The following is a 27,561-nucleotide window of genomic DNA, read 5'->3' on the forward strand; positions in this document are numbered from 1 at the left end:
AACCAAGGTCCAGATACCCTGTAGTGGCAAAGGTAATACGGCTCATCGGTGACGGAGTTGGCCCAGAGTACAAATCCACCCATTCCATAGTAGGAAGAAGGCAGTCGGCTTCGTTTCCAGGTGTGGAAATCTGGCGCGGGCTCTCTGGGACACCCGAAGCGAGGCGCGCGCTCCACCCTGCCACCTTTGCTGGGCATGGGGGGCGGGAGGCGCAGGTATCAGACGAAGCCATCCTGCAATCCTGAGCCGAAGTCGAGTAGCCTAGCCAATCAGCGTGCGGGCAGTTCTCTTTAGTTTTCAGTTGTGAGTTCTTTTCAGTTCGCAGGAGATAAAGGCGGGGCAAGGTTTGGGCACGGCCGATGATTGGGCAAAATGAGAACCTTTAAGCCTATCGAAGAGCACCACGTGGGCGGGACTACAGAAACCCGGGCCCTTACCGCAGCAGGCCGGGAGTCTTCTAGGCCCGCGGGGATCTGCGGCCGCCCTCCAGGGGCGGGCAGAGGCGGAGTTCCGCGCTGCAGTGTGCAATCCGTACGGTCTGCGTTCTGGGCCAGGTGGGGGCCTGGCGCCGGGACCCAGGTCCCTGGAAGCCAGCGGGCTGCTTTCGACCCGAGTCAGCGTCACTGCCGAATCTAAGTGAGGGGGCAGAGGGAAGGGCCAAGGAACGCGCCGGGAAGGGAGCTTCGCGGACGCGACCTGGGGCCCGGCTCGCCATGGGGGAGGTGGAGATATCGGCCCGGGCCTACGTGAAGATGTGTCTGCACGCCGCCCGGTACCCGCACGCCGCCGTCAACGGGCTGTTGCTGGCGCCCGCGCCGCGGTCGGGAGAATGTCTGTGTCTCACCGACTGTGTGCCCCTGTTCCACAGCCATCTGGCCCTGTCTGTCATGCTGGAGGTCGCCCTCAACCAGGTGCCGTCTCTGGACGCCCACCGACCACCGCGAAACCCCCTAACATTCCTAGCCCAAGCCCATCCCCGGCCTTTTGACAGCAGTGCGCACCTACAGTGCGGGCGTCGCCACTGAGTTTCTGATGGCCCCTTTCCCACGGCAGGTGGATGTGTGGGGCGCGCAGGCCGGTCTGGTAGTGGCTGGGTACTATCATGCCAATGCAGCCCTGGACGACCAGAGGTGAGTTGAGTAGCCAGAGGCAGAAGGCTAAGGGTTATGGGATGGGGGAATCAAGAGAACTCTTGGTCATTCCTTCCATCTTTCCTTGGTCAAATGCTTAGGAGCGGGGTCTATATCCACCAGGCTAGGCTGGGTACTGGAGTGAGGGAATATAGAGAAATATGAAGAAGGTCCCTGGAGGAGCTCCCGTGGGGATGGGGAAGATAGCTGTGTATCAATAAGTTGACACCTGGTTTTAACCGAGGTGACCTCCCCTCCGCCAAGTGCTGAAAGAACACAGAGGAAGCCCAACTACCAACTTGAAAGAAAAAAAAAGGAAAAAAAATGTTTAAAGATTTTAATTATTTACTTGCAGAGAGAGAGATCACAAGTAGGCAGAGAGGCAAGCGGCAGGGCGGGGCGGGGAGTGGGGAGGTGGAGGGGCGGGGGCGGTGAAGCACGCTCCCTGCTGAGCAGAGAGCCGGATTCGGAGCTCAATCCCAGGACCCTGAGACCACGACCCGAGCCACCCAGGTGCCCCAAAAGGAAATTTTCTTACATAAAATTATCTACTTATGTTTTAATCATATATCTGGGTCAAATTAAACAGTTTTGTAATTTGCTTTTCCCTCCTCACTTAGTAAATATCTGCCATCTTTTCATCTCTACACCAAGATTTGCCTTATCCTAACAGCTATATAGTATGAGTATGGATGTACCGTGATTTATTTAATGCCTTAAACATTGAGATTGTTTCCCATTTTTTGTTAATACAGACACTGTCCAATTATTATATTTATAAATGGAATTTCTGGGTCAGCATATGTATAATATACTATTTAAATTTGGGTGGTTATGCCAAATTACCCTCCTGAAAGACCACCTTTGATCTCCACCTTAACCAGCAGTCTAAGCACCTGTTTCCAACTGCACTCAAGCATCAAAGCAGTTGTTTATGAAGCTTAAAGCAGCCCTGACCCCCAGGCCCGTGACAGGGAAAGGCCACTACTGTGCCATCATCTAGGAGACCAGGGAGGTCCAGCTCAGATGGACAGGTCTACTCATGGTCAGCTCCTCACTCCTCTGGTCTTTCCTCTACACAGTGCTGGACCCCTGGCCTCGAAAATTGCTGGGCGGATTGCAGAATTCTTCCCTGGTGCAGTCCTTATTATGGTGAGGTTTGGGTTTCAGGGTGGGGAGTTGGTGAGAAAGTAGGAAAGGGGATCCTTGAAACCCTCACCACCCCTTCCTTGTCTGCAGTTGGATAATCAGAAACTGGTGTCTCAGCCTCATGTGCCCCCTGTCATCGTCCTAGAAAACCATGGTCTCCGCTGGGTCCCCAAGGACAAGAACTTGTGAGTGCCCTACTCCCTCCACCTTTTCCTGGAAGCCCATAGCTCCTGGGCCTCCTCTGTCCTTGATCTTGCTCCCAAGGGTCCTTCTCTAGATGCTAACCTCTGCCAAGTGTCAGGCCACTGCCTGCTGAGTGTGACCTCCAGGGGGGGTGGTTATGATTTCAGAGTGATGTGGAGGGACTGGGAAGAGTCACGGCAGATGGTGGGAGCACTACTAGAGGGCCGGGCCCACCAGCACCTTGTGGACTTTGACTGCCACCTTGATGACATCCGGCAGGACTGGACCAACCAGCAGCTAAACACCCAAATCACCCAGTGGGTGGGTCCCACCAATGGAAAGACCTGAGCCAGAGCTGGGGGCATGGTAGGAGGGGAAGGGTCAGGATCCAATAAAAATACTTGAATGAAAGGACAATGGTATGACTATTTATTGTGCCTGGGAGGCAAGAGGGAGACAAACCTCAACATGCTGAAGTTGGGGGAAGTCTGGAGTCCTCTGTAAAAGATAGGAAGGTCTCGGCCAGACCCATTACAGAATGAGGGGAAGCTCTCAATAGATCATTCCTTTTGTTTCTCCCCTGGGCTTCTTAAGCTTCTCGAAGTTCTTCAAGATGATGTCATACAACACAGCCTACAGGGCCAGAGAGGAGTAAGGGTCAGCCACAGGACTCCAACGGCTCCTGTGCCCCATTTCTAACCTTATGGAGAGGTTAAGGTCTGTGACCCTTCACCCCCAGCCTGCAGGGTCAGGGAGTAGGTGGCCTGGGAAAGCTGCCTCTGCTACTCTGCCCCCCAACCCTCGCTTCCTCACATAAGCGTTGCGGATCTCCATGACCATCAGGCGGATATCGCGGTACTCTGCCTCATCGAGCTCGTGCACCAGCTGCCGATAATCACCCTGTGGGAGACTTGGGTCAGGCCTGACTTCAGATGCGTCCTGCCCCCACCATGCACCCTGCCTTGGGCCTCACCTACCACATGGGGCTGCTTGGCTGCTTTGGTCACCGCATCACCCCTCTCTGAGAAATACCTGTAGAAAGTAGAAGCCTATTGGAATGGGAGAAGGAAGACAGAGCCCAGGCCTCTGTCCAAGGCCAAGGCAGAGTGTGCAGGCAGGTGGAGGTGGGCAGTCACTCACTTGGAGATTTGAGTGTGGAAGCCTTCCAGCTTGGTGTGAAGGGAGGTCATCAGCTCAAACACCTTCTCCTGGGAAAAGAATGCAAAGAGGAAAGTGGAAAGCAGCTGGGACTGGAGCAGTAGGGAAGGCAGAGGAGTGAGGTAGCGCTCTCACCTGGACAGCCACTCCAAAATTGTTCCCATCCTCAATCCGAGGTATCTGCAGCTGCAACCAGGTGGTGACCTGGGAGGAGGGAAAGGCATCAAAGCCACATCAGCTCCCAACCTAATTCCCAGGTTCCTGTCCTCAGCGTCCCTGCCCACAGTTGGGGGAGGTATGCCAAGTCTGTCCTAAGCCCCAGGGCCTACAATTCTGGCTTCATTTTCTGTGCTCTCTCCTGCTAATACCTGGCCAGTGCTAAGTCCTACCTGGCAGACACCAAGGAGGACAAAGGGTTAGATCTGAAGCCTGGGGGTGAGAGTGGGAGGTCTTACCAGGTTGAGCTGCTCAATGACATCCTTGATCTCAGGCTTTAGCCGCTGAAGGAGAACCACGATCTTCTCATTGCAGTTCACTGGGCCACAGGGAGGACCTAGGCAGTAGGCAATGGGTCAGTCACCAGGCTGGGACTGTGTGAGGGCAAGGAAGAGGCATCCCCAGGGAAGAGCTCCTAGGAAGTGAGACTCAATCCCTTTATGGTGGTACCTTTGTCTTCATCTTCCCCTTTCTTCTTTTCATCTTTGTCTTCCTTCTGCAGGGAGAGAGGGGCTCTTGCGAGTCAGGCCTAAGGTTGACTTTTCCCATGGTTGGGTCCCTCCTCCCAGCTCTTCCCGGCTTGCCTCCTGCTGTTTCTTCCGTTCCTCTTTCTCCTTCTCCTTAACTGGATCAGGCACTGGGATGTCCAACGGGGCCTTCAAATTACTCAGATTGGCTTCATTGAGAGACGGCTCCTGGTGCAGGGTGGAAGGAGGGCTAGAGGCAAGGGTATCCCTCCCACCTTGCTCTCATGGTCTCCCAGACTCCCCCCTTGACCCCTACTCTCTAGCTTTCTGCTGCCCCAGTACCTTTAAAAATGCATCCAACTCAGAAATCTTCTTGGGGAAGTAGCTCCCCAGCAGGTTCTCTGTCTGTGTGTGAGGTTGGGGTGGGGGAAGATATGGGTCAGAATCAAATGTTCTTCCTGGCAGTGAAGCAGGTCTGACACTGCCCAGCAAGGAAGGGTTGAGCAAGGGGAGTTAGGTAGGGGCAGGGTGCTGATGGGGCAGGTCTTACCTTGGTACACAGGTCTTCACGGAACACGTCCACCTGTGGGACACAGGCAGTCCTTCACACATCTGGCTTATGGCCAGTTCGTTTGAGGACCGTACCCTTAGGGTTGTGTAGGGCCTGACCTGGGGAAGGGTGGAATGCATCCCGTGGGGCTGGGAAGGGTGAAGTTGATCCCCGTGGGGCTGGTTGTGGGGGATGAGAACATTCCTGGCGGTGAAGGGCGAATGGTCCACAGCCCAGGAGATCCCTCGGGTCTCCTGGGCTGTGCAAGGAGAGGTGTAAGAGCCTCTGCGACTGGGGCACGGGCCGCGTACCCTGTGGGGTGGGCCGGGAGCCCTTCCGTGGGAAAGGCCATGAGGTGGCAGGGCAGCTCCGGCACCCTGTGTGTGGCCCGGGGCCCCGCGCCAGCGGACTTCCCCTCCACGCCAGCTCTCTGCTTCACCGCACCCCGCTGAACCTCGACCGCCTGGCCTCTCCCGGCAGGCGGACCTCACCTGTCTCCCCCGGCCAGGGCGCAGGTGCTCCTGGCACCGAGGCTCACGTGGGCTCCGATGACCGCGACCCCGACTAGCTATCGGGACTGGGGGGCGGGTCACGGACGCCTGCAGCCTTTCGGAGCCACGCCTCCCTAAGGAGCCCCTCCTCAAACCCGCAGCGCTCACCTTGGCTTGGGCTTCAGGCTGGACCCTGAGCATGGCCATGGCCGGGGCGGGGGGCCTAGCGCCGCACGAGAAGCGGAGGGTGCACAGGGAAGGGAAAGCGAAAGCAGCTCTCACCACCCGCACCGCCTTCCTGGGTAGCCGGGGAACGGAGGTACTGGAGGGGGCGGGGCCAGCCCGGGAGAGGAGCGGGCGGAGGGCTACCGCCGCGGCCGGGCTCCCCCTGGAGGCCGAAAGGAGCGCTGCCACCTCCCCCTCCACCCGGCGTCCCGCCCCAGCCTGCCTCCCCCTCCCCGCCCAGCTCCCGAAAGCCCAGCCTCTCCTTCTCCGCCTCCTCACTTCCCGCCTTTTGTCTCCGGACTGCTGCAGCTACCTTCACCAACACACTTCTTTCCACGCCCTCCCACCCCACGCACCGCGGGCCCGCCTCCCCGCCTCCCGGAGCCCATTGGTCGGCCACCGGCCAATCCCCGCCTCTCATTTCCCTGCGTCCGGACACCTCGGGTGCTCTTCTGTCTCGGTTCGGCAAGGGACAGTGATAAGCCTTATCTGGCGCTCTTCCATCCTTTCTGGATTCCCTTCCCTAGCCCTGGTTCCACGGGCATCGTCTGGCCTATGCGGTGACATTCAGAAGCTGTCACCGCTCCAATCCTGGCCCCGGTCAGCTCCCTTCTGACCCTCGTTGTGAACTATACCCCCCTATACTCTCCACACAGACTTCTCTCTGGCTTAAAGCTCTTTCTCACTTTCCTGTTGATCTTAGAATGAAATCTAAAGGGCTTTCCTGGCCCAGAAGTCTTGCCTGGTTTGCCTGGCCCCTGTTCTCCAGCAACTTCACTTTCCACTGCTTTCCCCCATCCCTTAAACTTGCAAATAGCTGGGGCTTCCATTGTTGCTTAAACCCCTTGTGTTAGGTGTCACATTCATTCCTGTCTCAGGCCCTTTGACCTTACCAATCCCTTTGCCTGACACACCCTTTCCCTGTTCAGGTGGTCCTTAGGTTCTCTGCTCAAATATCACCTCTCCAGAGAGAACTCTCTCCATAAAGTACCTCCCTGCCAAGTCTCTATTACAAACCAGCCTGCTTTAGAACATTCATAGCACTGAAGCTCTCTGATATTAGCCAGTTTATTTGGGGGGAATAGTGTCGTTTAGACCTGGGGTTGGCAAACTTTCTCTAAAAGGCCAGATAGCAAATATTCTAGGCTCTTGTGGGCCATATGGTGTCTGGAGTAACCACTCAACTCTGCCATTAGAGCAGGTAAACAGCCATACCTAAATGAATTAGCAGGGCCAGGTTCCAATAAAACTTTATCTGTGGACACTGGACTTTGAATTCTGTATTTTCATAGACCATGATATATTATTCTTCTGTTTCTGTTTGTTTGTTTTGTTTTTGTTCTTTTTTCAGTCATTAAAAATGTAAAATCATCTCTTAACTCTCAGGCCATACAATATCTGGCCACAGAAGGGCTGTAGTTGCAGGTTCTTTGTTTAGAGCACAGACAATGGACCCCTGTCGCCTGGGCTCATGGTCACTTAACCTCTGTGCCTGTTTTCACAACTGTACAATAGAAACACTACCAAACCCACCTGGTGGTGGTGGTGGTGTTATGAGGGCTTAGATTTATAGGAAGAGCTTAGAGACACTTAGACCTCTGCCTGACCTGTAGTGAGCACAAGAGAAATTTGCTATAATTTGTGAGTTTATCATCTGCCTCCCCCATTACCCATCGGCCCTCAAAGAGCAGAAACCTTGTTTTTATTATTCACAAGGCCTGGAACTATGCTTGGCTCAATAAACAGTCGTTAAGTAAATGTAAAGTAAAAAGTAAAAAGACAGGCAGGCCCTGAGGGAAGGTGTAAGGGGAGATTCAGTGAAGGAGGCAGAAAAAACAGTCAACAGAGCAGAGAGAAGCACGTGCTCAGTGGGAGTGCTGCCCCTACCTATGGGCAGACTTACCTGCTATAGCATTGCCATTCCTTGACATCCAAGTCCCACCAGAGAGCTTGAAGTCTTCGAGGACTGGGAGACTTGACCGCAGGAGGGATGGAGAGCAAGCATAAGGAAGGATATTCAAGGTCGCTAAGGGTAAGGAAAGGCTGAGGAGCTCGAGAGAGACTGCCTGCCTCCCTTCTCACCCTTCCCACCCTTTCTGAGTCCTCCCAGCCAAAGAATGAGCAGAGCCCCGGCGAGGCCTGATTTGCCTTTATTTCTTTCAGTTGTGCTTGCGGCTGGAGCGGGGCCGAGGGAAGAGCCCGTGGCCAGGGCTCCCAGGAGACCAGGGCTGATGATACCAGCTGCCATAGGTGAGGTACCAGGCAAAGGTGCCCACTGCAGCCCCCACCACCTTGTGGGTGTACTGGTGGAAATAGATGACGGTACAGAGCAGCAAGAAGTTCCAGAGGCCCAGCAGCAGCACGTTGAGCAGGAAGACGAGGCGAAGAGGGGCCCCAGCTGGCAGCCCATGGGCCAGATACTTGGCGAACACTGCCGCTTCCTCGGCCATGAGCAGGCAGCAGAAGGTGAGCAGGAAGGTGTGGGAGGAGACCGTGTAGCCCCGCCACTGGTGGCCGGCTGCCAGGCAGCTGCGGCGGTCGGGAAGCTCGTGCAGCAGCAGGCCCTGAGGCAGAGGCTCAAAGCAGGAGCCAGTCAGGTCCTCGATGAGCAGGAAGGCCCGGCCAGCCCCCCGCCACACTGCGGCCCCCACCACCAGCCGGCTCAGGTGCCGTGCTGTCACTGCCACACGCCGTGTAGCCAGGAACACCACCAGCAGCACGAAGCCACCCAGGAAGGTGCATGTCCAGCCCCATGCTGAATTCACAAACTTTCTGTGGGCAGAGAAGAAGGGAGGCTAGCTAGAGACCCCCTGTCCACCCCATCTTCCACCCCATCTGTGTCCCCATCACTGCTCTGGCTCCCATCCTACATATCAGCACTGGTTCTGTTTCCTCCCCAGCCGCTTAAACTCGGCCAGCTCCTTAGAGGCCCATTCAACCTTCTAGGAGCCACATTTCCTCTTCAGCCCTGCTCCTGATTTCCCCTGGACCCCCCAACTCTGTTCCCCTCCCCCTCCCCCCAATTTCTCCTCAACCTCCTAGCCTATTTTTAGTGTCCAGACTGGCAGGAGGACAGAAGCCTGGAGGAGGGAGCTGGGATCCCGGAGTGCAGGGAGCCGGCGCCCACAGCCTCCAGTGGACTCACATGTTGAAGAAGTTGCCGTGGCTGGCGAAGATAGTCCGAGGGTTGACGTGGAACTGCAGAAGGGGCCCAAAGATGACCACTGCTGCCAACCAGGCATGGTAGAGGCGCCGTAAGCAGGGGCTGCCCAGCAGGCGGGCGGCCTGTTCACTTCCAAAGTACAGCAAGGCAGACGCCACCCAGAGCAGCACCTTGACCAGGCAGCCCAGCAGTGCCCGGATTCGGGCCCCAGCCCCCAGCCCTGCCCCCACCGTCGGCCCCCGCTCCATGTTCCCTCCCTCCCCACTAACCGCTTGCTCTGCTGGGCAGCTGAGGAGGGGCTGATGGGGCCCCCCCGGACAAGGACAGGCAGTGACAGGTGTGGCAGACACAGGGCAGAGCCCTGTTGGCAGCTGGCAGGCGGGGGAGAGGGGCGGGGGGCAGTAAGGGACCAGGGCCGAGGGCTGCCACGTCAGCAGGGTCCTAGCTTTGGCTGTGTGTCCTGACAGTGGCCTGTGTCCTTTCTTGTTGGCCTTGTGTCCCCAGGTCCAACCATGTTCTGGTTCATGTCAGAGGGCCAGGCCTGCTGTTCAGTGTTTTGTCCATAGCCTGCCTGGGTCTGCCCGTCTGTCTGGTCAGCCAGTCACCCCCACCCTACCCCAACCTGACCATGTTTGCTCCACGGGGAAATAAGGTGCCATGAACCTTGGAAATCATTAAAAAAAAAATCTGTGCCTGCCTCATCATCAGTGTGATCCAGCCCCTCTCCTAAATTCTGAGCACAAGATGGCTGTGCACAGCCCCACATCCAAGTCAGGCTGGGGGCAGGGTACACCAGTGGGGATACCCACTTAGGTGTATCATGACCCTAGGGCTTGATCCAGCCCCTGTCTGGTGAGAGGGGCTCTGAGTGGCTAGTCTGGTCTTATGTAAACCATGGTGCTTATACAATGCACAAGACATTGGATCTAAGATGGGACCATTCTCTGGTATAGTTATGAAGGCCAACAGATGAGCTTTAAGTGTCCCCGGGAAGGTGTACTGTATGAGAGATGGCGGGGGCCCAGTCTGGACTTTCAGGACCCCAAAGATTAGGCTTACTGCCATGTGATAGGGATGGGGTGGGGGAGACGCTACAAGGAAATCCCTAGCTTGGAGCCTATCAGAGCCTCCAACTGGTTGCTGGGTCCTAAGTCCCACACTGGCCTCCCAGTCTGACCCCCCAGGGCTGGAGCCACAAGGCAGGGAGCAATCTATCCAAGGGATGTCCCTGTTATTCAATAGCTGTTCTAAGATCCTTTTTAGTCATCCTTTATCATTCCTCAGGACTGGTGGTTGGATTTCAGAGCACAGTTTAAGCCCATGAAGTAGTAAAAGGAATGAGCAAGAAAGTGCACCTTGGTTCTAAACTGTGTGCCTTCTGGAAGATCAACTAATCCTCCTTGGTCCTCAGTGCCCACAATCATAAACTGATCAAGATGGATTAATCAATCAGATTCCTTCCAGATCCTAAAGCCCATACCTCAACATAGTTCCTGTTCATGGACCCTAACAGAAGACCTATAGAATGCCTCACATTTTTGACAAAAAATATTTTTAAAGATTTTATTCCTTTACTTGAGAGAAAGAGAGAGCATGAGTAGGGAGAAGGGGCAGAGGGAGAGGGAGAAGCAAACTCCCAGCCGAGCAGGCTGGATCTCAGGACCCCAGGATCTCAGGAAACCAGGATCATGACCTGAGCCAAAGGCAGACACTCAACTGACTGAGCCATTCAGGTGTCCAACAAAAAATTTTTCATTGTAATTTTAAATAGTTACACAGGACACAATTTCCAGTGTATTGTCTCTCTCTCATTCTTTTAAATATGCCCAATGGATCTAAACACTACAGTGATTATATATCTTACTATTTTCCATTTAAAAAAAGTGACACGATCTTAATAATCAGAAATTATATTTCCATCAGACTTCCCTCATAAAAGTTATCCTAGTATATTTTTATGCCTGAATGTTTTACTGATCACAATTCTCTACCAAAAAATGTATGTAATTTTAAACTTATTTTTTTTTTAACAATTTACCCATTCAGAGAGAGAGTGAGCACACAAGCAGGGGGACAGAGGGAGAGGGAGAGAATCTCAAGCAGACTCTCTAGGAGATCATGACCTGGGCCAAAACCAAGAGTTGGGCACTTAATTGACTGCCCAGGTGCCCCTGAAACTTAATTTTTTTTTAATTTAAAAAAATTTTGTTTTTTTAAAGATTTTATTTATTTATCAGAGAGAGATGGGGGGAGAGAGCAAGCACAGGCAGACAGAATGGCAGGCAGAGGCAGAGGGAGAAGCAGGCTCCCTGCCGAGCAAGGAGCCCGATGTGGGACACGATCCCAGGAGGCTGGGATCATGACCTGAGCTGAAGGCAGCTGCTTAACCAACTGAGCCACCCAGGCGTCCCCTGAAACTTAATTTTTTTAAAAAATATTTATTTATTTATTTGACAGAGATCACAAATAGGCAGGGAAGCAGGCAGAGAGGAGGAAGCAGACTCCCTGCTGAGCAAAGAGCCCCATCCAGGGCTTGATCCCAGGACCCTGGGATCATGACCTGAGCCGAAGACAGAGGCTTTACCCCACTGAGCCACCCAGGTGCTCCTGAAACTTAATTTTTAAATATTTCCTGTGATCATAAGGCCCTAGAAGTTAAAATACGTTTTTTCTGAATAGAGTTCTCACAATAATTGTTAGTAGTACAAATTATAGTAGATGTTGTTAGTACAGCTTTGCTTAGTATAGCTTTGCCACAGTATAGCAAAGATTTCACACATTGTGATAATTAATATTAAATACAAACCGAATTGTAAATACATCTCTTAATGAGAAGAATGGATGGTCCTTCGGGGGCCTTTATTAATTAAAGGAGGCTTCAAGGGATGCCTGGGTGACTCAATCAGTTAAGTGCCTGCCTTCAGCTCAGGTCATGATCTCAGGTCATGAGCCCCACCTTAGCTCCCTGCTCAGCGGGGAGCCTGCTTCCCCTTCTCCCACTCCCTCTGCTTGTGTTCTATCTCTCCCTCTAACAAATAAATAAAAATCTTTAAAAAAAATATAAAGGAGGCTTTGAGGCTACGAAGAATTTTAATTTGCTTCTAATTTCATGCCCTGGAGGTAATAGAGGTTCTGGGTGAGACTGGGGGCATCGCTGGGTTGAAGTGGCAGAAGGGGAACAAGGCGGGCAGGGGGGAGGGAACACTGGCAGGATAGTTTCACATAAGGCAGAGCAGTCAGAGGAAAGAGAACACATGTAGGCTGGGTAGCTGGACAAGCTATTTTAAAACTCCTTGTTTTGATGTGAAAGAGGTGTGACTTTTACCCCTGGCTGTGCCTGTGAGGACCCCTGGAGGTGTGCATCCTGGTTTGAAAATTGCCTTAGGGATAATGCAATGTCATGGCAATAGATCGATCAGAGCTGGAGGTGAAGCCCAACCAACTACCCTACTGACCACACCATGGGTGTGCTCTGGGGCTTGTCGCCTGACCTGAGCACGTTGCCATTTCCTCACCTGTACAAAGCATGGCCGTGAGGGTGGAGGAGGTCCTGGGCATGAAGGCCCCAGGTGGGGCCCGGCATCAGTGCCCGCCAGGTTCTCTCTGGCTCTGGGCTATGTTTATCATAGACTGGAGCAGCTCCAAAGCCAGCCCCAGAACAAAGCTGCTATGGTTGTTCCAGACTCTAATCTAAACCATGCTTGCTTCCTGCTATCTTGATTTCTACTTGCTCCAAGTTTCTGAGTTCAGTGAGGGAGCTGTCTGGTGCAGAGCTCAGTTAACTAAATGATTTTGGTATTTCTCTTCAACTTGGGGGCATCAAAGGGGCATTTTCTCCCCACAGAGAAGTATATCTGAAGGCTCTATCAAAACTATTTTCTTGAAGTGAGGGGATAAAAGCCCTCAGACAGGAAAAAGAGAGAGAGAGACAGACACTGAGCCCGGTTCCCACAGAGAATTTATTGAGGGAGCCAAAACCAGTGAGAGGACGAAGGAGTCCTACTTCAACATCCCTCCTTGAAGCTGCTGGCCTCCAGCATGATGGAACAGTCTGGGAGGGGAGGGTCTGCCCTGTGTGGAGCCACGTGGAACCTCTCACACTACAGCCTGTCCCACCTCAAAGACTCAGACAAAGAGGGAGAAGACATAATTCCCCACCCCAGGAGGGTGCTGAGGACATGCCTTACTCATTCCACCCTACCCAAAAAGGCTAGAGCTCTAGCCTTCAGGACCTCTAGAAGAATGGCCAGAACACCTGGTCTGCTGACTGGCCAGTCTCATCCTCAACACGAAGGCCAGGGCAATGGGCCCGGCTGACAGCTCAGTTCAGACCTGACCCCAGGCATCTACTCTAGGAGCTAACACTTAACATCCAAACATGATTAAAAACACTTGGGACAGTTCTCCTGCTGCCAAGGGCCATACCTCAGATAATGGCAGTTCTGCTGGACTCTGGCCAGAGATAGAGAAACAAGCCAAACTGGTGTGAGCACACAAGGAAACCACTTTGCCCCGCAGTGAGGATCTTCCAGGGCTCAGCAAGGGCCCCAAAGCCAGGGCTTGTGCGTCTCCCCATCCAATGCCAGTGATTCCCCGAAGATTTCCCAGAAGGGAGAAAGGCAGGAAGAGGCAGAGAGCTTGTCAGAGGCTCATCCGTGGACGGGGCTGGAAAGCAGATCTACTGGGGTGAGGAAAAGGCCGTAGAGGGGTGGGGCATGGGGGAACGGGCGCCGGGCGGTTCCTCAGCCTCTGGCAGGTCGTCCTGAAAGTACTCAGCCTGGCGGTACTGCCATAGACGCAGGTTCCCATCCCACTGCGGGCCGAAGGCAGCAAGTAGTCAGGGGTGCTGCCCCTCCTGAGTCTGGGTCCCAGAAACGTGCTGGTCCCCCCACCCACTACGACCTCACCGAACTGCTGACGATCTTTTCCTCAAAGGGGTGCCAACTGACATCACGCACACAGGCCTTGTGGTTGGTCAGCTTCTTCACGATGTGGCCGCTGAGGAGGTCGTACACTGCCCAGGGAAAGCCAGAGTGGAGAAGGGACAGCCAGAGGACCTTCCAAGCACCCCTTGCGGTTCCAGAGCTGCACTGCTTACCTGCCTCTCAGGCAACTTCCCCACTTTTGCAGGGGAGCAAAGCCCCCACCAGAAGATGCTCTAATTCCTCAGTTTCTGTTCCCTTTCTCCCTACCTCGCACTGAGTGTGCGGTCTAGCAGAGCTTGGGTACCTCTCCCTGGCCCTTAGCTAAACATCACAGGATCTACAGCTAAGAAAACGATATGTGGCTTTAAAGGTCTTTACGTCGGTTTTTGGAGAAAGCCACAAGACACGGAAGGCATAGCAGAAGTGAACAATGGGCTGTATGAGAGGTCTAAACCTGCTCTTCCTCATCACGACGGGGGTGCATCTTTCTCTCTGGAGGGGGGCTCTATCCGGGTGCCCCCCTAGGTACCTCACCAGCTGAAGCTCCTTATGGCCGGAGGTGTGTTTGTGTGTCTTTCTGTACACACCTCCTGCTTTACCGGCCGCACGTCCTTTACTTGGAGCTGCTGTCCTTTTGTTCCTGTCCCCCTCTACCTTTCATCTGCCATCTCTTTCCTTCCTTGACTGACTATAAAACAGAGTGAAGTGCATTTCTCGTAAGCTATTATATTTACTGACTAGGATTCTAGGTTCCCTTTCTTAATTTAAAATGCTGATGAATACCAGGTTTTCTATTTCTCTGTTGAAGCCCAATCTGCTGTGAGCTCAATTAAATGTCACTCATAGTCACCAATGGGATTTTTAAGGCAGTCTCTGGTGGTTAGAGGTAGAACGCCAGAGAAACACTTGTGCCTGTTCCTGGGCCCCCTGTTCTGACATGATCCTTACCGACCACTTTGCCAGTCGAGCAGCCACTGTAGATGAACCGCTGACCAGTGCTATGGGTGGGGGAGAATCGGCAGCGGATGAGGGTGTGAAGCACCCCATGGCCCCGGTAGGTCATCAAGGAGCTGTCCCCTGGGAGCTTCAGTTTTCGCCAGGCTGGGTAACAATGCACAGAGAGCCCTGGGTTAGGGAGCCTGGACTCTCCTATACCATTAGTCCTGAGCAAAGACTAATGCTCACCGACCACCTTTTCAATCCCCAGTGAGTGGCTCTTTCCCCACTTTATATTCCCCAAGATGGCTCTGCTGGTTGTGAAGATACTGAAACACTTTCATCTTGGTTCTGAGTGATCCCCGGCACCCAGCCCTAGGAACCACCCACTTTCCCCACCACTAGACAAATGAAGGGTTAACGCCTGGTGAGGGGGTGCAGCGGCAGGTGGAGACCCCCAGGCTACAGTCATATCCACTGTGTCCAGGCTAGGCCTTACCAGGGGTTAGCTATGTAAGCTGCCACCCCTAACTCTTTACTCTCCAGATCTCAGGTTCCACTTTCTCTGCTCACCTTTTTTGGGCACCTGCTGCCAGCGGTAGTCCCAGTTTTGCTGTGTGGCAGCCTGCCTCGAGGCCTCCATGCCTTCCCGACTAGAAAAGCGTCGAATGTCCCAGAGCTTGATGGTCTGGTCTTTGGAGTTGGAGATGAGATAGCGGGCATCACCCTGTGAATCCCCAGATGGATACCCAGGGGTATGTTAGAGCTTGCAAACACCGGTGTCTGTCCATCTAGGTTTGCTTCTCCAGGTTTGAGGGGTAAGAATGCCAGTCTTTTGACCTAGCTTGCCTCTTTCTTCATCCAGGTGAGCTTGCCACTGGTTTTCTACCATAGAACCAACCCTCTGGCTAGGTTTCCCCGTCTTTGCCCAGGGCACTGGCTGGGCCTCCTAGTCAATCCTGGATTAATCGTCTTTCCTTCTACAGAAAGCCCTGCCCTGCTCCTTGAGGCCTTGTGAATACAGAAGGATCTCCTGTTCCCAGACTTAAGCCCCTTCCCTAAACTCCAGCTCTTGCAAACCTGAATAAGGAGCTTGGGGACTTCCCACACCCAGAACCCTTGACAGACTCCTGGACGACTGTAACCTGGCCATGCAGGTCTGCTTCCCAGCCCACCTTGCTGTCAATGAAGGTGATGCCATCCTGGTGTCCAGCCAGTGCACCCACGGGCTTGGGGTCATCCTCCCGCATGGTGCGTCGATCCCACACTTTGCAGATGGCATCATCGCCCCCAGAGAACAAGATCTGGGAGCTTATGTCAGCAAAGGCCACTGCATTCACGTCATCCTCATGGGACTCAATCTAGGGAAGCAGGAAGCCAGAATGCCTAGGACCTCTCTCTAGGTCTTCTCCTAGGCCACGGACCAGGAGGCAGAGGCTCTAAGTCTCAGAAGCAATACCTGAAGGGTGCGCCGGTTCTGTTCTCGATCAAAGACATAGAGACAGCCATCATTGGCCCTGAAAGGGAAGGGGTGAGAAGGGTCTGGAGCCGGAACTGAGAGAATGAGTGCTACGTGCACTCTGGACAGTCCCTGTTGCAAAGTCTCGCTGAGGGGCAAGCCCTGGTCTCCTTTTATGCAGGAGGCGAGACAAAAGTTAGCTATGTCTGCAAGGATGTTTGAGACCTTCCATCTTGTGCTGAGGAAAGAGTGATCAAGAGGTGAAGTAGCTTGTAATCGCTGACCTTGGGAAAGGGCTGGCTGTTCTCTGTAGCTGCCTGGATAGCAGTGTCCAGTACAGTCTCTGCAGGAGCAGAGCGGGTCTCTGGGAGAACTCCTAGCTCACAGATCAAGGGCTCTGTCCCCTACCATACTCACCCTCCTAGGACTTCCCGTCCATCGGAGGAGACAGCAATGGAAAAGACTGCAAAGCGACGTTCATCTGGCCTGAAAAGAGCAAAGGGGGAGCTGGGTCAAGGGGACCTCTGTCAGCCTCTGTGCCTCTACACAGAATTAGACGAGGGTTGTAAGGCATACTCCAGAGGGGAAAATGAAGTCTTGCCAACACATCCCAGAACGTGGATCCCCTCCGTGAGCACCCTGAAATAATCCTACAACCACCTATTTTACCCTGGTCCTCTGGCTGACAAGGATGGGTGCTTCCCTCCCAGGAATCCACACAGAGACACTTGCAACCAGTGTCCTTTTCCAGTTCAAGAGGTCTGCGCCTCCAGGAGCCTTCCCTGAGAAGTTTCTGACGGGCAGTACCTTAGGTCCAGAGCAGTGTGTGTGTCTCCCTCCCCGTAGATGTTGCAGATATGAACTAAGAGAGGCAAAAGAAACAAGAAATCTTTCAGGGCTGGGGGAAGGAGGGCAGAAGTGGAGCTAGGCAGGAGATGGAACAAAGGGTGAGGGTGTCGGACCCTGAAGGTGATCTTCCCAGAAGGCGGCACAGAGTCTGGGCACAGAGCACATGGGCATTTGGAGACCTGGGGTCCCGGGCTGGAGAGCCAGTGGAAGTCTGGGGCATACTCACTGTAATCAGACCAGCTGGAGTATAGGAAGTGGTTCCCATCAGGGGTGAAGGCCACATCCAAGACGCTCCAGCCTACGTCCCGGGCCTTGATGCTCTTGAATTTATGGAAGCGGCCATACCGGCAGTCGTACAGTCGGATTGTTTGGTCTGGGTAAATGGGGATCGGGCAGAATTAGGGAACCCCCTCCTTGCAGCCTCTCTAGATCTGACCTCGCTTCCACTGTACGTTTGTGGAATCTTCCCTTGATCATGGGAAACATGTTCTGGCTAAGCATCCCTAACCCAGGGTCTGAGTTCCCTGGATCTGGAGCTTTCTAGCCTCAGTCAGGGGGTATGTTCCTTGTGCCACGGCACTTGGTAGGACCAGGGTCTGGTACCTTGGCAAGCAGACATGAAGATCTGACCATCTTTACTGTAGATGCCGCAGAAAGCCTTCTGAGAGTAGGTATCAGTGAAGCCCAGATCATTGGGTAGGAAGCTGGGAAAGCAGAGGGAAAGTGAAGGTAAAGGGAGCTGAGGGTGAAGTTGGTCCTGGTTAGCAGAATCCTAACAGAACTGGGTGTGAGTGCAAGGGCGGACTTCCCTTTTGGCTGGGGTATGATCCCTTCTCTTTCATTCATTCAATCCTCTCAGTTTCTATACTCTTCCAGTTTGTTTGCTCTCAAGCTTCGACCCCATTCGACCTAACTTCAATATCTCTGAGGATCCTCTAACACCTGTCCCTTCAAAGCTTAGGGGATAAGACCTATCTGGCCCTTAGAGTTTCTCCACCAAGCCCCATACTCACTGAGACATCATTCGAGACCGTTCTCCAAGGGAGAAGCTTCCCCGGTGGCAGAGGCCCCGTTCTCTCTAAAGGAAGGGATTGGGGAATAATGCTAGCAGAAACAGAGGGCCACTTCAGCCGCACCAAGCCCCCTCCTCCAAAGATAGTGCTCTTGCTACAGAAATGGACACCCCACGCACTAGTAAGTCCCACCAAACTCCAATGCAGGCTGGCTAAGCACTCTCCAGCTCCAGCACTCGAGGCTTCCTTGGAGGGCTTACTTCCCTCTCCTCTGGGGTAGGCAGAACTTCTGGCTACCTCGAGAGGCTTGCTGCCAGGCTAGTTGGAGGTGGAGAGGCCTACCTGATGCAGCATCTGAGGAAAGCTGTGCTCCTGGGCTGCCCGCCTAAGCCCCAGCTGCCCTGTGGCCAACTCCACTTGGGTCTTGATCTCATTGCACTCCAGCTCCCGGGTGTCAGGGGTTGCATCCACTGTGAGTACCAAGCAGAAGTTCCGCCCTAGGTCTTCCAGCCCCAGAACTGTGCTCCAGCCCACTCGATGCAGCTGAAGAGACTGGGGCTGCAAAGACGCTCTCATTCCCTGAATTATCTCATCTTCTTTCCACTTCACCTACTGTTCTTGCAATAAAACAGAAAAAGGGTTTTCCAATGAAAGTCTTCGAATGTTAAGGTCTCAGTTGGCCTTTCCTCTTACCGGGTGGGTTGTATCGGTCCCCAAGACGACCATCCCAAGCACTGTCATGCTCTTCCTCCGAGTCCGAGAGGGCCTGGATGAGCTGTAAATTTGCTGCACCACCGCCCTGCACCAACCTCACTTGGCCTCTGTGGAGAGATGCCCATGATAAAAGGGAGGATCCCTTCCCCAAACCAACCAAATTCAGAGTCAATGGCTATTGAGATCTTAGACCACCTGCTACTCAAACCCTCATACTGTCTCTGTTTTGAAGTTTGCAGGTGACTAGACTTTGGCTGTTATTTTCAGTCTCCTAAAAGACACGGTAGGAAATGAATCTTCATGCTTACAGCAGGAGTAGAGAACCCCAATATTCCATGGAGGTTGACAGACCTACTCAGCTGACTTCCTAGAGAGCTAAAATTCCTGAGAGCATTTCCTTCCGAGCCTCTGCCTGAGGAGTCTGGCACAGAACACAGTATTCTGAAGGGATTCCCAGGCTTATCTTCTCCCCCAGGAGCCGCAGCTGGGAAACAGAGCCAAGTGGCACACCTTTCCAGTCAAATACCGGTGGTGGTCACTTTCCTCAAAGCATTCTTTCCTCAAGAACAGGATTAGAGTTAGGTTAATTTAAACTTGTTTTTCAAGTAAATCCACATGGCCTCATATCACATGTCCCTAACTTCTCCTAAGTTCAACACCCACCTCCCCAGCTCTTCTCTTTACCCCTCACATTACGCCTTTTCCATCAGGGTAGCGTTTTTATTTTTTTACTTACTTGGGAAATAGATTACACTTGCATAGTTTTAGCTAGAGAGGCGGCCCCCCTAAACACAAACACAAAAGCGAATTGCCTTCGTGACCCTCCCTAATTAAGAACTACTCTTATTGGGTTCTGAGCTGAGTGCCACGAGTGTCCAGAAGGGAAGTTCAAACAGAACAGCTGGTCTGAGCTAATCCCATTCCCTAGCCTCTGTAACCTCCCTGCTTGGAGTTGGGACCAAGGGACTGTGGTGGTCCCTGGTGGGGACACATCAGAGGGTAAGTTACCTGCGGAGGAGATAGGCCAGTACCTGGGCCAGATCCACATCTTCATCCTCCTCTTCTTCTTCCTCGCTCCGACGTAGGCTAGCCCCTCTTCGGGGCAAGCCCTCGGAGGGGTCTCCGGACCCAGTTCCTGCACTGCTGCTGTTCCGTGATCCCATCTTCTGGTCACAGCATCATTAGGTCCTGTGCAGGGACTCCTCCTGTCACCTCCTTGGGTTTGGTGAAAGCAAAGCCTGCTCTAGAAACACCAGGGGCTCCCGAGATAGAGCGGTAGCTATTTCTAAGAGTGCGACCCTTCCTAGGGACTGAAATCCCTTCACTGTAGCCTTTGACAACTCCCAAGGCTTCAGGAACACAAACCTTCCCCAATCCTGTGAAGCAAAAAAAAATCAGAGTGAAGCCTAGGGCGCTACCCTAGCTCCCCAATAAGAATCCTTTGAAGAGGAATTTCTCAGTTTTCTACCTCAAACTCACCTATCAAAGTCCCTGGAGGGGTGGGTGGGTGAATTCCCAGGTAACCTCTCTGGCCGGCCAATCAAAACCCCTCGCGGAAGAAAGCGCCTCATTAGCTTATTTTACCTAACCAATCAGAAGCCTTAGGGCTCTGAGACCCCTCGACACCCCCCTTACCGACCAATCAGAGCACTCCTTTGAGAAAGCCGGCAGCAGCGACAACCAATGAGGTTAGAATTCGGCCTAACACCCCCTCCTATCTCGCCCCACGCCCACGTGGTGTGCCGGGGGTGTGTACGCCAAGTGGGGGAGGCAGGGAGGAAGCCGAGAAGCCCCTCCCACTGAAGCCGGCGGTTACTGCCCCGCGCGAGACCACCCACCAGCCAGGAGCGGTCGTAGGACCCGCAGCGGCGCGAGGCCTTGTTTACACCGACGGAGGCCGCAGCGCTGGCCAACCGCTCCTCCGTCACGCGCCTCCTTCGTCATGCATCTCCTGGCTTCCTGGCCGGAGGACTGCAGACGTCACGCGTTGCCCCTGACAACTCCGCCCCCTTGGCCCGCTAACTGGACAGCTGAGCACAGTGATTGACAGATGGGCGGGAGAAAGTGCGTGAGGGATGGGAGGGGAGGAGAAAGCGCGCGACCGAGGAGGGGCGTTTGCTCACACTTGGGAGGAGCAAATGGGGAACCGGCAACTTCCTGAATCAGGGACAACGGAACTACGCTTAATAGGTGAGGGGCGGAGCTTACAAAAGAAATTGGTGGTTCGCTACCAGGAGGTGTCTTTAGCGAAGGATACAATTTGCTGTCGGCTCCTCAAGTTATTTTGGCTTCGCAATTTCCAGACGATCTCTAAGGGCCTCCCTTTCTCCTAACCCTCCGCCCCCCGGCTTCAGCCTTCTTCTTTTTTTTTTTTTTTTGCTGGTTGCAGCTTCTGCCGGTCGGGCCCTAAGGGGTGACCGGCGCCTTTAGGGTGTTTACACGTCACAGATGGGCAGTGCTCCACACCCTCCCTTCCGGGTTTAGCTTCCGGAAGCCCAGTTTTGTGGGGATTGCCCTTTCTAGACCACCCCTCAGCGTCTTTGGCAACTTTTTAGATGACATTTGGATTCCCTCCGGGGTCTTTGCAGACGCTCCCTAATACTCGCAGTGTCTTTAGGGGCTTTTCCGGTTCCGCCTGCTGTCCTTAACGCCCCTGCGTTCTCCAGGATTTGCAGACCTTCCCTAGGCCCTCGGTCTCCCGCGGGCCTCTCATCTCTCCGCACCTTACACTGGGTGTGCACTAGTGCCGCCTCCTACCTGTCCTCCGGGTTTATGAATAACCCGCTGAGTCCAAGGCCGGGACATGCCACGTCTCGGTATCCTCTCCAAGGCTGGAGGTCGAATGACCTCGTCGCGCCGGGTGCAAAGGCCCTGGGTCCAAGCTGCACCTCAGCTCCTCCAGTCCACACTCCCTTAGAAGTGTTGCGAGCTCTCCCAGGGGCCCCCTGAGGTCAGGGATGGGTGCGAGGGTTCTTAGATCTCGTGGGCCCTCCTATTGCTCACTGTCCCTGGGAGGGCGAGGGTGTAGTCAGAGCGGGGCGCTTCTTGGTCTTCAGACTCCTAGAGTCGAGCTTATCGTCTCTGGTCAGTAGAGGCGTCTGCATATGGGCGTGGGATCTGTACAGGACTCTACGATTAGAAGGGCCCCCGTGCTTGGTTTACTGTCCTGCTGTCGCTGTCTGAAATTCTTAGTGTTTGAACCAGCACCCGGCATTTTCATCTTGCTCTGGGCTCTATTAATTATGTAGTCTGTTCTGCCGGTCACCCACCTCTAATGGTCAGGTAACTTACAGTCAATTTCCCTGTGACATTTGTTGAGACCTTAGGATTCTGTGGTTTCCGGGTTATCCACCCTGGAAAATCTGAAATCATTAAAACAAACAAAATCTTTCCCTCCTGTTTGCCCTTTAGATATAGTTCAAGTCTTATAGATTTTTTAGCTAATTAGTTGAAGTTGTTTTCACTGTCACTACCCAAAATCAAATTTTCATTACTTCTTGCCTCTCCTAGTTGATCTGCTGGAAAGATTTTTCCCCAACCGCATTTAGTTAACCTACAAGTGGTTCATTCTTGTTTATTGTTTAAAATACAGACTTCCTAACCTGGTCTTCTATTTTTTTTTTTTTTATCAGCTTCATTTTATGTTACTTCTGCCAAGTAAATATGCCCATAAATTCTGTGCTGTTTTTACCTTTGCACCTTCCCAGGAGAATTTCTTATCTGGGGGAAACTTTGTCTCTATCAGTGGACTCCCTCATGATCCAGTGGTACCACTTCCAGGAATCTAGCTGGGACCTAGATACTAAATCTAGCCTTAAGATTTATGTTCAACCTAGCAATTAGTGATAAGAGTAAAACACTGGAAACAAATGGGCCCAATATACTACAATACAGGAGGATATTGGTTAAATAAATTATGGTTCATATGGAAGACAAACATATCAGAATGATGCAGTCTTCTTCTTTTTTTTTTTTAAAGATTTTATTTATTTATTTGACAGAGAGATCACAAGTAGGCAGAGATGCAGGCAGAGAGAGAGGAAGGGAAGCAGGCCCCCTGCCGAGCAGAGAGCCCGATGCGGGACTCGATCCCAGGACTCTGAGACCACGACCCGAGCCGAAGGCAGCGGCGAGCCGAAGGCAGCGGCCCAACCCACTGAGCCACCCAGGTGCCCCGCAGTCTTCTTTTTTTATGGCATGGGAAATTGTGCAAGTTTCATGGGTAGGGTTTTTTTTTTTTTTTTTAAGATTTTTTTCATTTATTTACTTGACAGAGATTACAAGTAGGCAGAGGCAGGCAGAGAGAGAGGAGGAAGCAGGCTCCCCGCCGAGCAAAGAGCCCGATATGGGGCTCAATCCCAGGACCCGATCCCAGAACCCCGGGATCACGACCAGAGCCGAAGGCAGAGGCTTTAACCACTGAGCCACCCAGGCGCCCCTCATTGGTAGGTTTTTAAAAAAAGTCAGTTCTTCTGCTGGCATGTTGTGATGGATGCAAAAATAATATGGTTTCAATTCCCCATTAAAAAGGTCTAAAAGTGGGACGCCTGGGTGGCTCAGTTGGTTGGACGACTGCCTTAGGCTCAGGTCATGATCCCGGAGTCCTGGGATCGAGTCCCGCATCCGGCTCCCAGCTCCATGGGGAGTCTGCTTCTCCCTCTGACCTCCTCGCTCATGCTCTCTCTCACTGTCTCTCTCTCAAATAAATAAATAAAATCTTAAAAAAAAAAAAAAAAAGGTCTAAAAGTATCCAGGTTCATTATATCATTAAATAATAAAATGGGGAAATAAAATAAAAAACAAAAAATAAAATTGCATGAACTAATGACAAAAGTATAGTATGAACAGAGCACCAAATATACAAAGGTATAGCATGGACAAAATTAATGTATTTTGAGTACTTTGAGTTCCACAAAAAAGAAACAAAAACTTCTGTTACATTCATCTCCTAAATTCTTTTTTTTTAAATAATGCATTTTTAAAAAAGATTTTATTTATTTGTTTGTCAGAGAGAGAGAGGGAGCACAGGCAGACAGAATGGCAGGCCGAGGCAGAGGGAGAAGCAGGCTCCCTGCTGAGCAAGGAGCCCCATTCGGGACTCATTCTGAGGACGCCGGGATCATGACCTGCGCCGAAGGCAGCTGCTTAGCCAACTGAGCCACCCAGGTATCCCAATAATGCATTTTTTGATTTCCTCTTTCCTCTTTTCCTTAGCATCCTCTCTTCTTTAGCACTTACACATCCAGTTTAAAACTGAAATAGAAAGTCAGGCCTTTGAAATACAGAATTTGTGTATATATGTCATTAAATAAAACATTAAATGTCGTGGTGAATATTTTTTTTAAAGATTTTATTTATTTATTTGACACAGAGAGAGAGATCACAAGTAGGCAGAGAGGCAGGCAGAGAGGGAGAGGGGAAGCAGGCTTCCCGCTGAGCAGAGAGCCTGATGTGGGGCTCGATCCCAGGACCCTGAGATCATGACCTGAGCTGAAGGCAGAGGCTTTAACCCACTGAGCCACCCAGGCACCCCCGTGGTGAATATTTTTAAAAAATATGAAATTTTATGATGAAAATGAATCTTAACATTAAGTCAAATGCTAAAGAGTATACAATTTTATTTCTGGGTCCACTGATTGATTTTTGTATGTAAAAGATTTTTAAGCTTATGAACTTGTCACCTGTGACTTATAATTCTTTTCATTTTATTTTTTAAAAGATTTTATTTATTTATTTGAGGGGCACCTGGGTGGCTCAGTGGGTTAAGCCTCTGCCTTTGGCTCAGGTCATGATCTCAGGGTCCGGGGATTGAGCCCCACATCTGAGCCTGCTTCCCCTCTCTCTCTGCCTGCTGCTTTGCCTGCTTGTGATCTCTCTCTCTCAAATAAATAAATAGAATCTTTTAAAAAAAGTTTTTATTTATTTATTTGACAGAGAGAGAGAAAGTGAGAGTACACATGAGCATGGGCAGGAGGAGAGGGAGAAGCAGATTCCCCCTGCTGAGCAGGGCTCAGATCCAGGACCCTGGGATCATGACTTGAGCCACCTAGAGGCCCCTAAAATCCTATTTAAATGTATATGAGTATTTCTTATCCTAAGATATAAATACTCATATACATTTAAAGAGGATGTGTTCCATTGAAAGAAAATAGCATTTCTTTTAAAATAATAATAATTAAGTCATTTTGAGAAACTATTGACCTTCCCTGTCATGACTTTGAAGGTTGGCTTGTTGCTTGGTGCATTTTGTACAGTGCTTCTCATTTGGGCAGCTTCTGTTTTTCTCAGCTACACTTGAAGCCACGTAAAGCTACAGAGAGCTTTTCTACCTTTTGCACCCATTTTAGGTCCTTTTGCACCCATTTTAGGTCCTGTTCTAGTGATTGCTAAGTAAATGTCAGCTAGTTGACTAGAATTCTGTCTGACCTGCCTCTGGCTGTTTCCTCCTCATCAGCATTCCCACTAGAGGGCGGGCTAGGCTAGAGAGGAGAGGAGAACACTTTTTTTTTTTTTTCCTCCTCTTTTCTGGCTAACCCTCTCCTACCTCTTCCCCACCCCACCTTGGAGCCTGGCGACTGCACAGAGCTTCTCCAACACATGTCCAGTTCTGGGCTAAACAAGGGAAAGTTCTGTCTTCCGAAGTGACTGATGACAAGTGTTTATCTTCTTGTAGCACCCTGGGCAGAAGGAAAGGGGGAAGTATGCTAATTTACCTAGGACTTAAAATCTGTTGACTGTAAAGCAACTGAGTAATTACGGGATTTCTAATACTCTCATGGCCTGTGTCCTTGAGAACCAGAATTTTTTTCGTGGCAGATAGGAAGTACAGATGTGATACAGAAGAAGTTAAAAACCCTTTAGCTGGGAATTTGAGTAGGAGCTGTCAGTATGAACTCTCGAAGTTATTTACTATCCTTACCCATTGAAAAAGATCTAGAAACAAGGGACCAATCCAGTAGCAATGTATACTCCTACCACTTAGATCTTAAAATACCATTTTCCATGAAAAGCAACCAAAGTTTGAAGAAATGGCTGATTCCAGGTCTGGGGCAGGAAATGTACAAGATGAATCTGGAACAACTTAGCTTACCAGATAGCAAGAAGCCAGCAAACACTATCAGGATAATGCCCAAAGGACTCAGGAGCCAAGTTCTCACAGCCAAAGTTGGGACAATTTGAGCATTAAAAGGATAATTCAATAAACATTAAGTATGTTTAAATCCATGAGTTCATAATGGTGTATGTGGGTAACTAATTGTTTACCTTTTGCAGGATGATAGGAAACCAAATCATCATATTGAAGATGGTAAACATAGGAAAAGAATCCATTATCATGCTGTTTTTCTATAAACTGTACCTGACAATAATGAAACAGAAAACGAAGGGATGTCTTCTTCTTCTCCTTCTTTTTTTTTTTTTTATTCACTTGAGAGAGAGAAATTGTGCGCGTGCGCATGCAGGAACAGGAAGAAGCAGAGCAAGAAGCAGCGTCCCCGCTGAGCCCAGAGCCCTAGGACCTGGAGGTCATGACCTGAGCAGAAGGCAGACACTTAACCATCTGAGCCATCCAGGCACCCCCAAAGGGATGTCTTTTCGTATAACCATTCCAACTATTATGACAGAGTTTGGATATGGCTGTTTAAATCCCTAGTAAATTAATGAATCTAGGCATGGAGCATCTAGGTTTGGATGCTTCAATGGTTAAATTGAGGGAAAAGAAAGGAATGGAGAGGGAACCTATAGACTGAGACTTTAGAGGCATAGGAGATTCTTAAAAATGGGCGAAGCTTAACTATAATGGCCAAAGATCCACATTTGGGTGATAAAACTACAAAAACACAAAGGACATGCTTATCATGCACCATAGTATCCACTTATGCCAGGAGGGACAGGCTGTCATGAAGATGAAGAACACAGTGGGGTGGTGGGGGAGCTTTGGATTTCTGCAAAGTTCTGCTTCTTTCTCTGGGTGATGGTCTAAAGGGTATTCATTTTCTGTTAGTTTATTAAACTATACTTCTGTTTTTTCATGGTTTTCTGTACCTGTGTTTTATTTTAAAATAAAAAGGTATGGCACTCTTGTCTGGCTCAGAAGAGTATGCAACTCTTGATCTGAGGGTTATGAGTTCAAGCCCCACATTGGGTATAGAAATTACTTAAAATGATTTAAAATAGAAAGGTTAATTAAAATGTGTTAATTCTGTTTTATCATGTATCTCTGTAGGGCATGCAGCCCAATTTTATTCTAATCACCAAAATCATGTTCAAGGCTCATACCTTCACATCACTGAGCACTTAGATACCAGGAGAGGCCTGGAACCCCAGGTCCCCGCCTCTTTCCCGGAAGGACTTATTTCCAAACCTATTTTTTTCTCCCCTAAATTTTATTGACATTGTTCATTTTCCTCTTAATCTGTAGAGTCAGGAATTTATGATATAGGCTTATAAGGCCTCCTGCAATCAATATAGAGTAGAACGGTGAGAGCTGCTAAAAGAGTCAATGGTTACTCCTGCCAGGCATAGTTCTGAGTGCCTGGTTTCACTGACCCTTTTAATCTTCCTAACAACACTGAGGTGCAGCACACCCCCATTTTACAGATGACGATACTCAGAGGCACCTCAGGCCCGACCCTACTGTGTGGCCAACATCTGTGTTATGCTGCCTCTGATCCTATTCTCATTTATCACATGCTGTTCCTGAAGCAGAGGAATTGGCTATATAATTTTAAGTACAACAGACTCCATTGCTGTTTTAGCACTTGGTCCACTCTGACCTTAGATTCTTTTCTGCCCACACGTTGTGTGTAGCTAGTTATTGGCTGTTCTCTATGAAACCGTTGGTGTTTCCTCCTCCAGTGTTTTCTTTTGAGGCAGTCCCAGTAATCCCATCTTACTTGTTAAAGTTTATCCTCATTTTCTGGGTGCAGACTTAA

At 51.2% G+C, this 27,561-nt stretch overlaps 4 protein-coding genes and 1 long non-coding RNA gene across 26 annotated transcripts; 2 read left to right on the forward strand and 3 right to left on the reverse strand.

Annotated features, from left to right (window-relative positions):
- The first annotated feature begins 406 nt into the window (after positions 1 to 406).
- EMC9 (ER membrane protein complex subunit 9) lies at positions 407 to 2,873 on the forward strand. Of its 6 annotated transcripts, none has more exons than XM_082734557.1 (6): positions 407 to 554; positions 869 to 911; positions 1,054 to 1,130; positions 2,213 to 2,282; positions 2,370 to 2,464; positions 2,609 to 2,873. In XM_082734557.1, the coding sequence occupies exons 2-6, from the start codon at positions 888 to 890 to the stop codon at positions 2,808 to 2,810; spliced, it is 468 nt and encodes a 155-aa protein (XP_082590683.1). In that variant the 5' UTR covers positions 407 to 554; positions 869 to 887; the 3' UTR covers positions 2,811 to 2,873. The 6 variants fall into 6 exon arrangements, with proteins under 6 accessions (XP_082590683.1, XP_082590684.1, XP_082590688.1 ...); XM_082734558.1 differs by having other exon boundaries at positions 410 to 554; positions 2,630 to 2,873; XM_082734562.1 differs by having other exon boundaries at positions 423 to 636.
- On the reverse strand, positions 2,869 to 5,899 carry PSME1 (proteasome activator subunit 1). The gene is made up of 11 exons (XM_082734556.1): positions 5,513 to 5,899; positions 4,854 to 4,886; positions 4,646 to 4,708; positions 4,421 to 4,531; positions 4,287 to 4,332; positions 4,076 to 4,173; positions 3,756 to 3,824; positions 3,603 to 3,670; positions 3,440 to 3,494; positions 3,276 to 3,362; positions 2,869 to 3,095 (listed from the first exon to the last, which is right to left on the reverse strand). The coding sequence occupies exons 1-11, from the start codon at positions 5,549 to 5,551 to the stop codon at positions 3,015 to 3,017; spliced, it is 750 nt and encodes a 249-aa protein (XP_082590682.1). The 5' UTR covers positions 5,552 to 5,899; the 3' UTR covers positions 2,869 to 3,014.
- Positions 5,900 to 7,703: 1,804 nt separating this feature from the next.
- On the reverse strand, positions 7,704 to 9,255 carry FITM1 (fat storage inducing transmembrane protein 1). The gene is made up of 2 exons (XM_082734590.1): positions 8,715 to 9,255; positions 7,704 to 8,341 (listed from the first exon to the last, which is right to left on the reverse strand). Exons 1-2 carry the CDS (start codon positions 8,978 to 8,980, stop codon positions 7,729 to 7,731), a joined length of 879 nt encoding a protein of 292 aa, XP_082590716.1. The 5' UTR covers positions 8,981 to 9,255; the 3' UTR covers positions 7,704 to 7,728.
- A 3,418-nt stretch (positions 9,256 to 12,673) lies between these two features.
- On the reverse strand, positions 12,674 to 21,728 carry DCAF11 (DDB1 and CUL4 associated factor 11). Of its 17 annotated transcripts, none has more exons than XM_082734580.1 (16): positions 20,467 to 20,637; positions 20,108 to 20,177; positions 19,637 to 20,004; positions 18,608 to 18,735; positions 18,257 to 18,384; positions 17,915 to 17,979; positions 17,505 to 17,605; positions 17,128 to 17,274; positions 16,860 to 16,914; positions 16,470 to 16,538; positions 16,053 to 16,110; positions 15,769 to 15,954; positions 15,167 to 15,320; positions 14,606 to 14,758; positions 13,640 to 13,746; positions 12,674 to 13,545 (listed from the first exon to the last, which is right to left on the reverse strand). In XM_082734580.1, exons 3-16 carry the CDS (start codon positions 19,789 to 19,791, stop codon positions 13,411 to 13,413), a joined length of 1,641 nt encoding a protein of 546 aa, XP_082590706.1. In that variant the 5' UTR covers positions 19,792 to 20,004; positions 20,108 to 20,177; positions 20,467 to 20,637; the 3' UTR covers positions 12,674 to 13,410. The 17 variants fall into 17 exon arrangements, with proteins under 17 accessions (XP_082590706.1, XP_082590699.1, XP_082590700.1 ...); XM_082734573.1 differs by having other exon boundaries at positions 19,660 to 20,004; positions 20,467 to 20,612; XM_082734574.1 differs by having other exon boundaries at positions 19,660 to 20,004; positions 20,264 to 20,561.
- Positions 20,715 to 26,708, forward strand: LOC309866733. Its single transcript, XR_014312772.1, has 2 exons — positions 20,715 to 20,818; positions 25,901 to 26,708. It is a non-coding gene; the product is annotated as an uncharacterized lncRNA (long non-coding RNA).
- The last annotated feature ends 853 nt before the right edge of the window (positions 26,709 to 27,561 follow it).

The sequence above is a fragment of the Mustela nivalis genome, assembly GCF_964662115.1.
Source record: "Mustela nivalis genome assembly, chromosome: 6".
In the NCBI taxonomy this organism is placed as follows: domain Eukaryota; kingdom Metazoa; phylum Chordata; class Mammalia; order Carnivora; family Mustelidae; genus Mustela; species Mustela nivalis.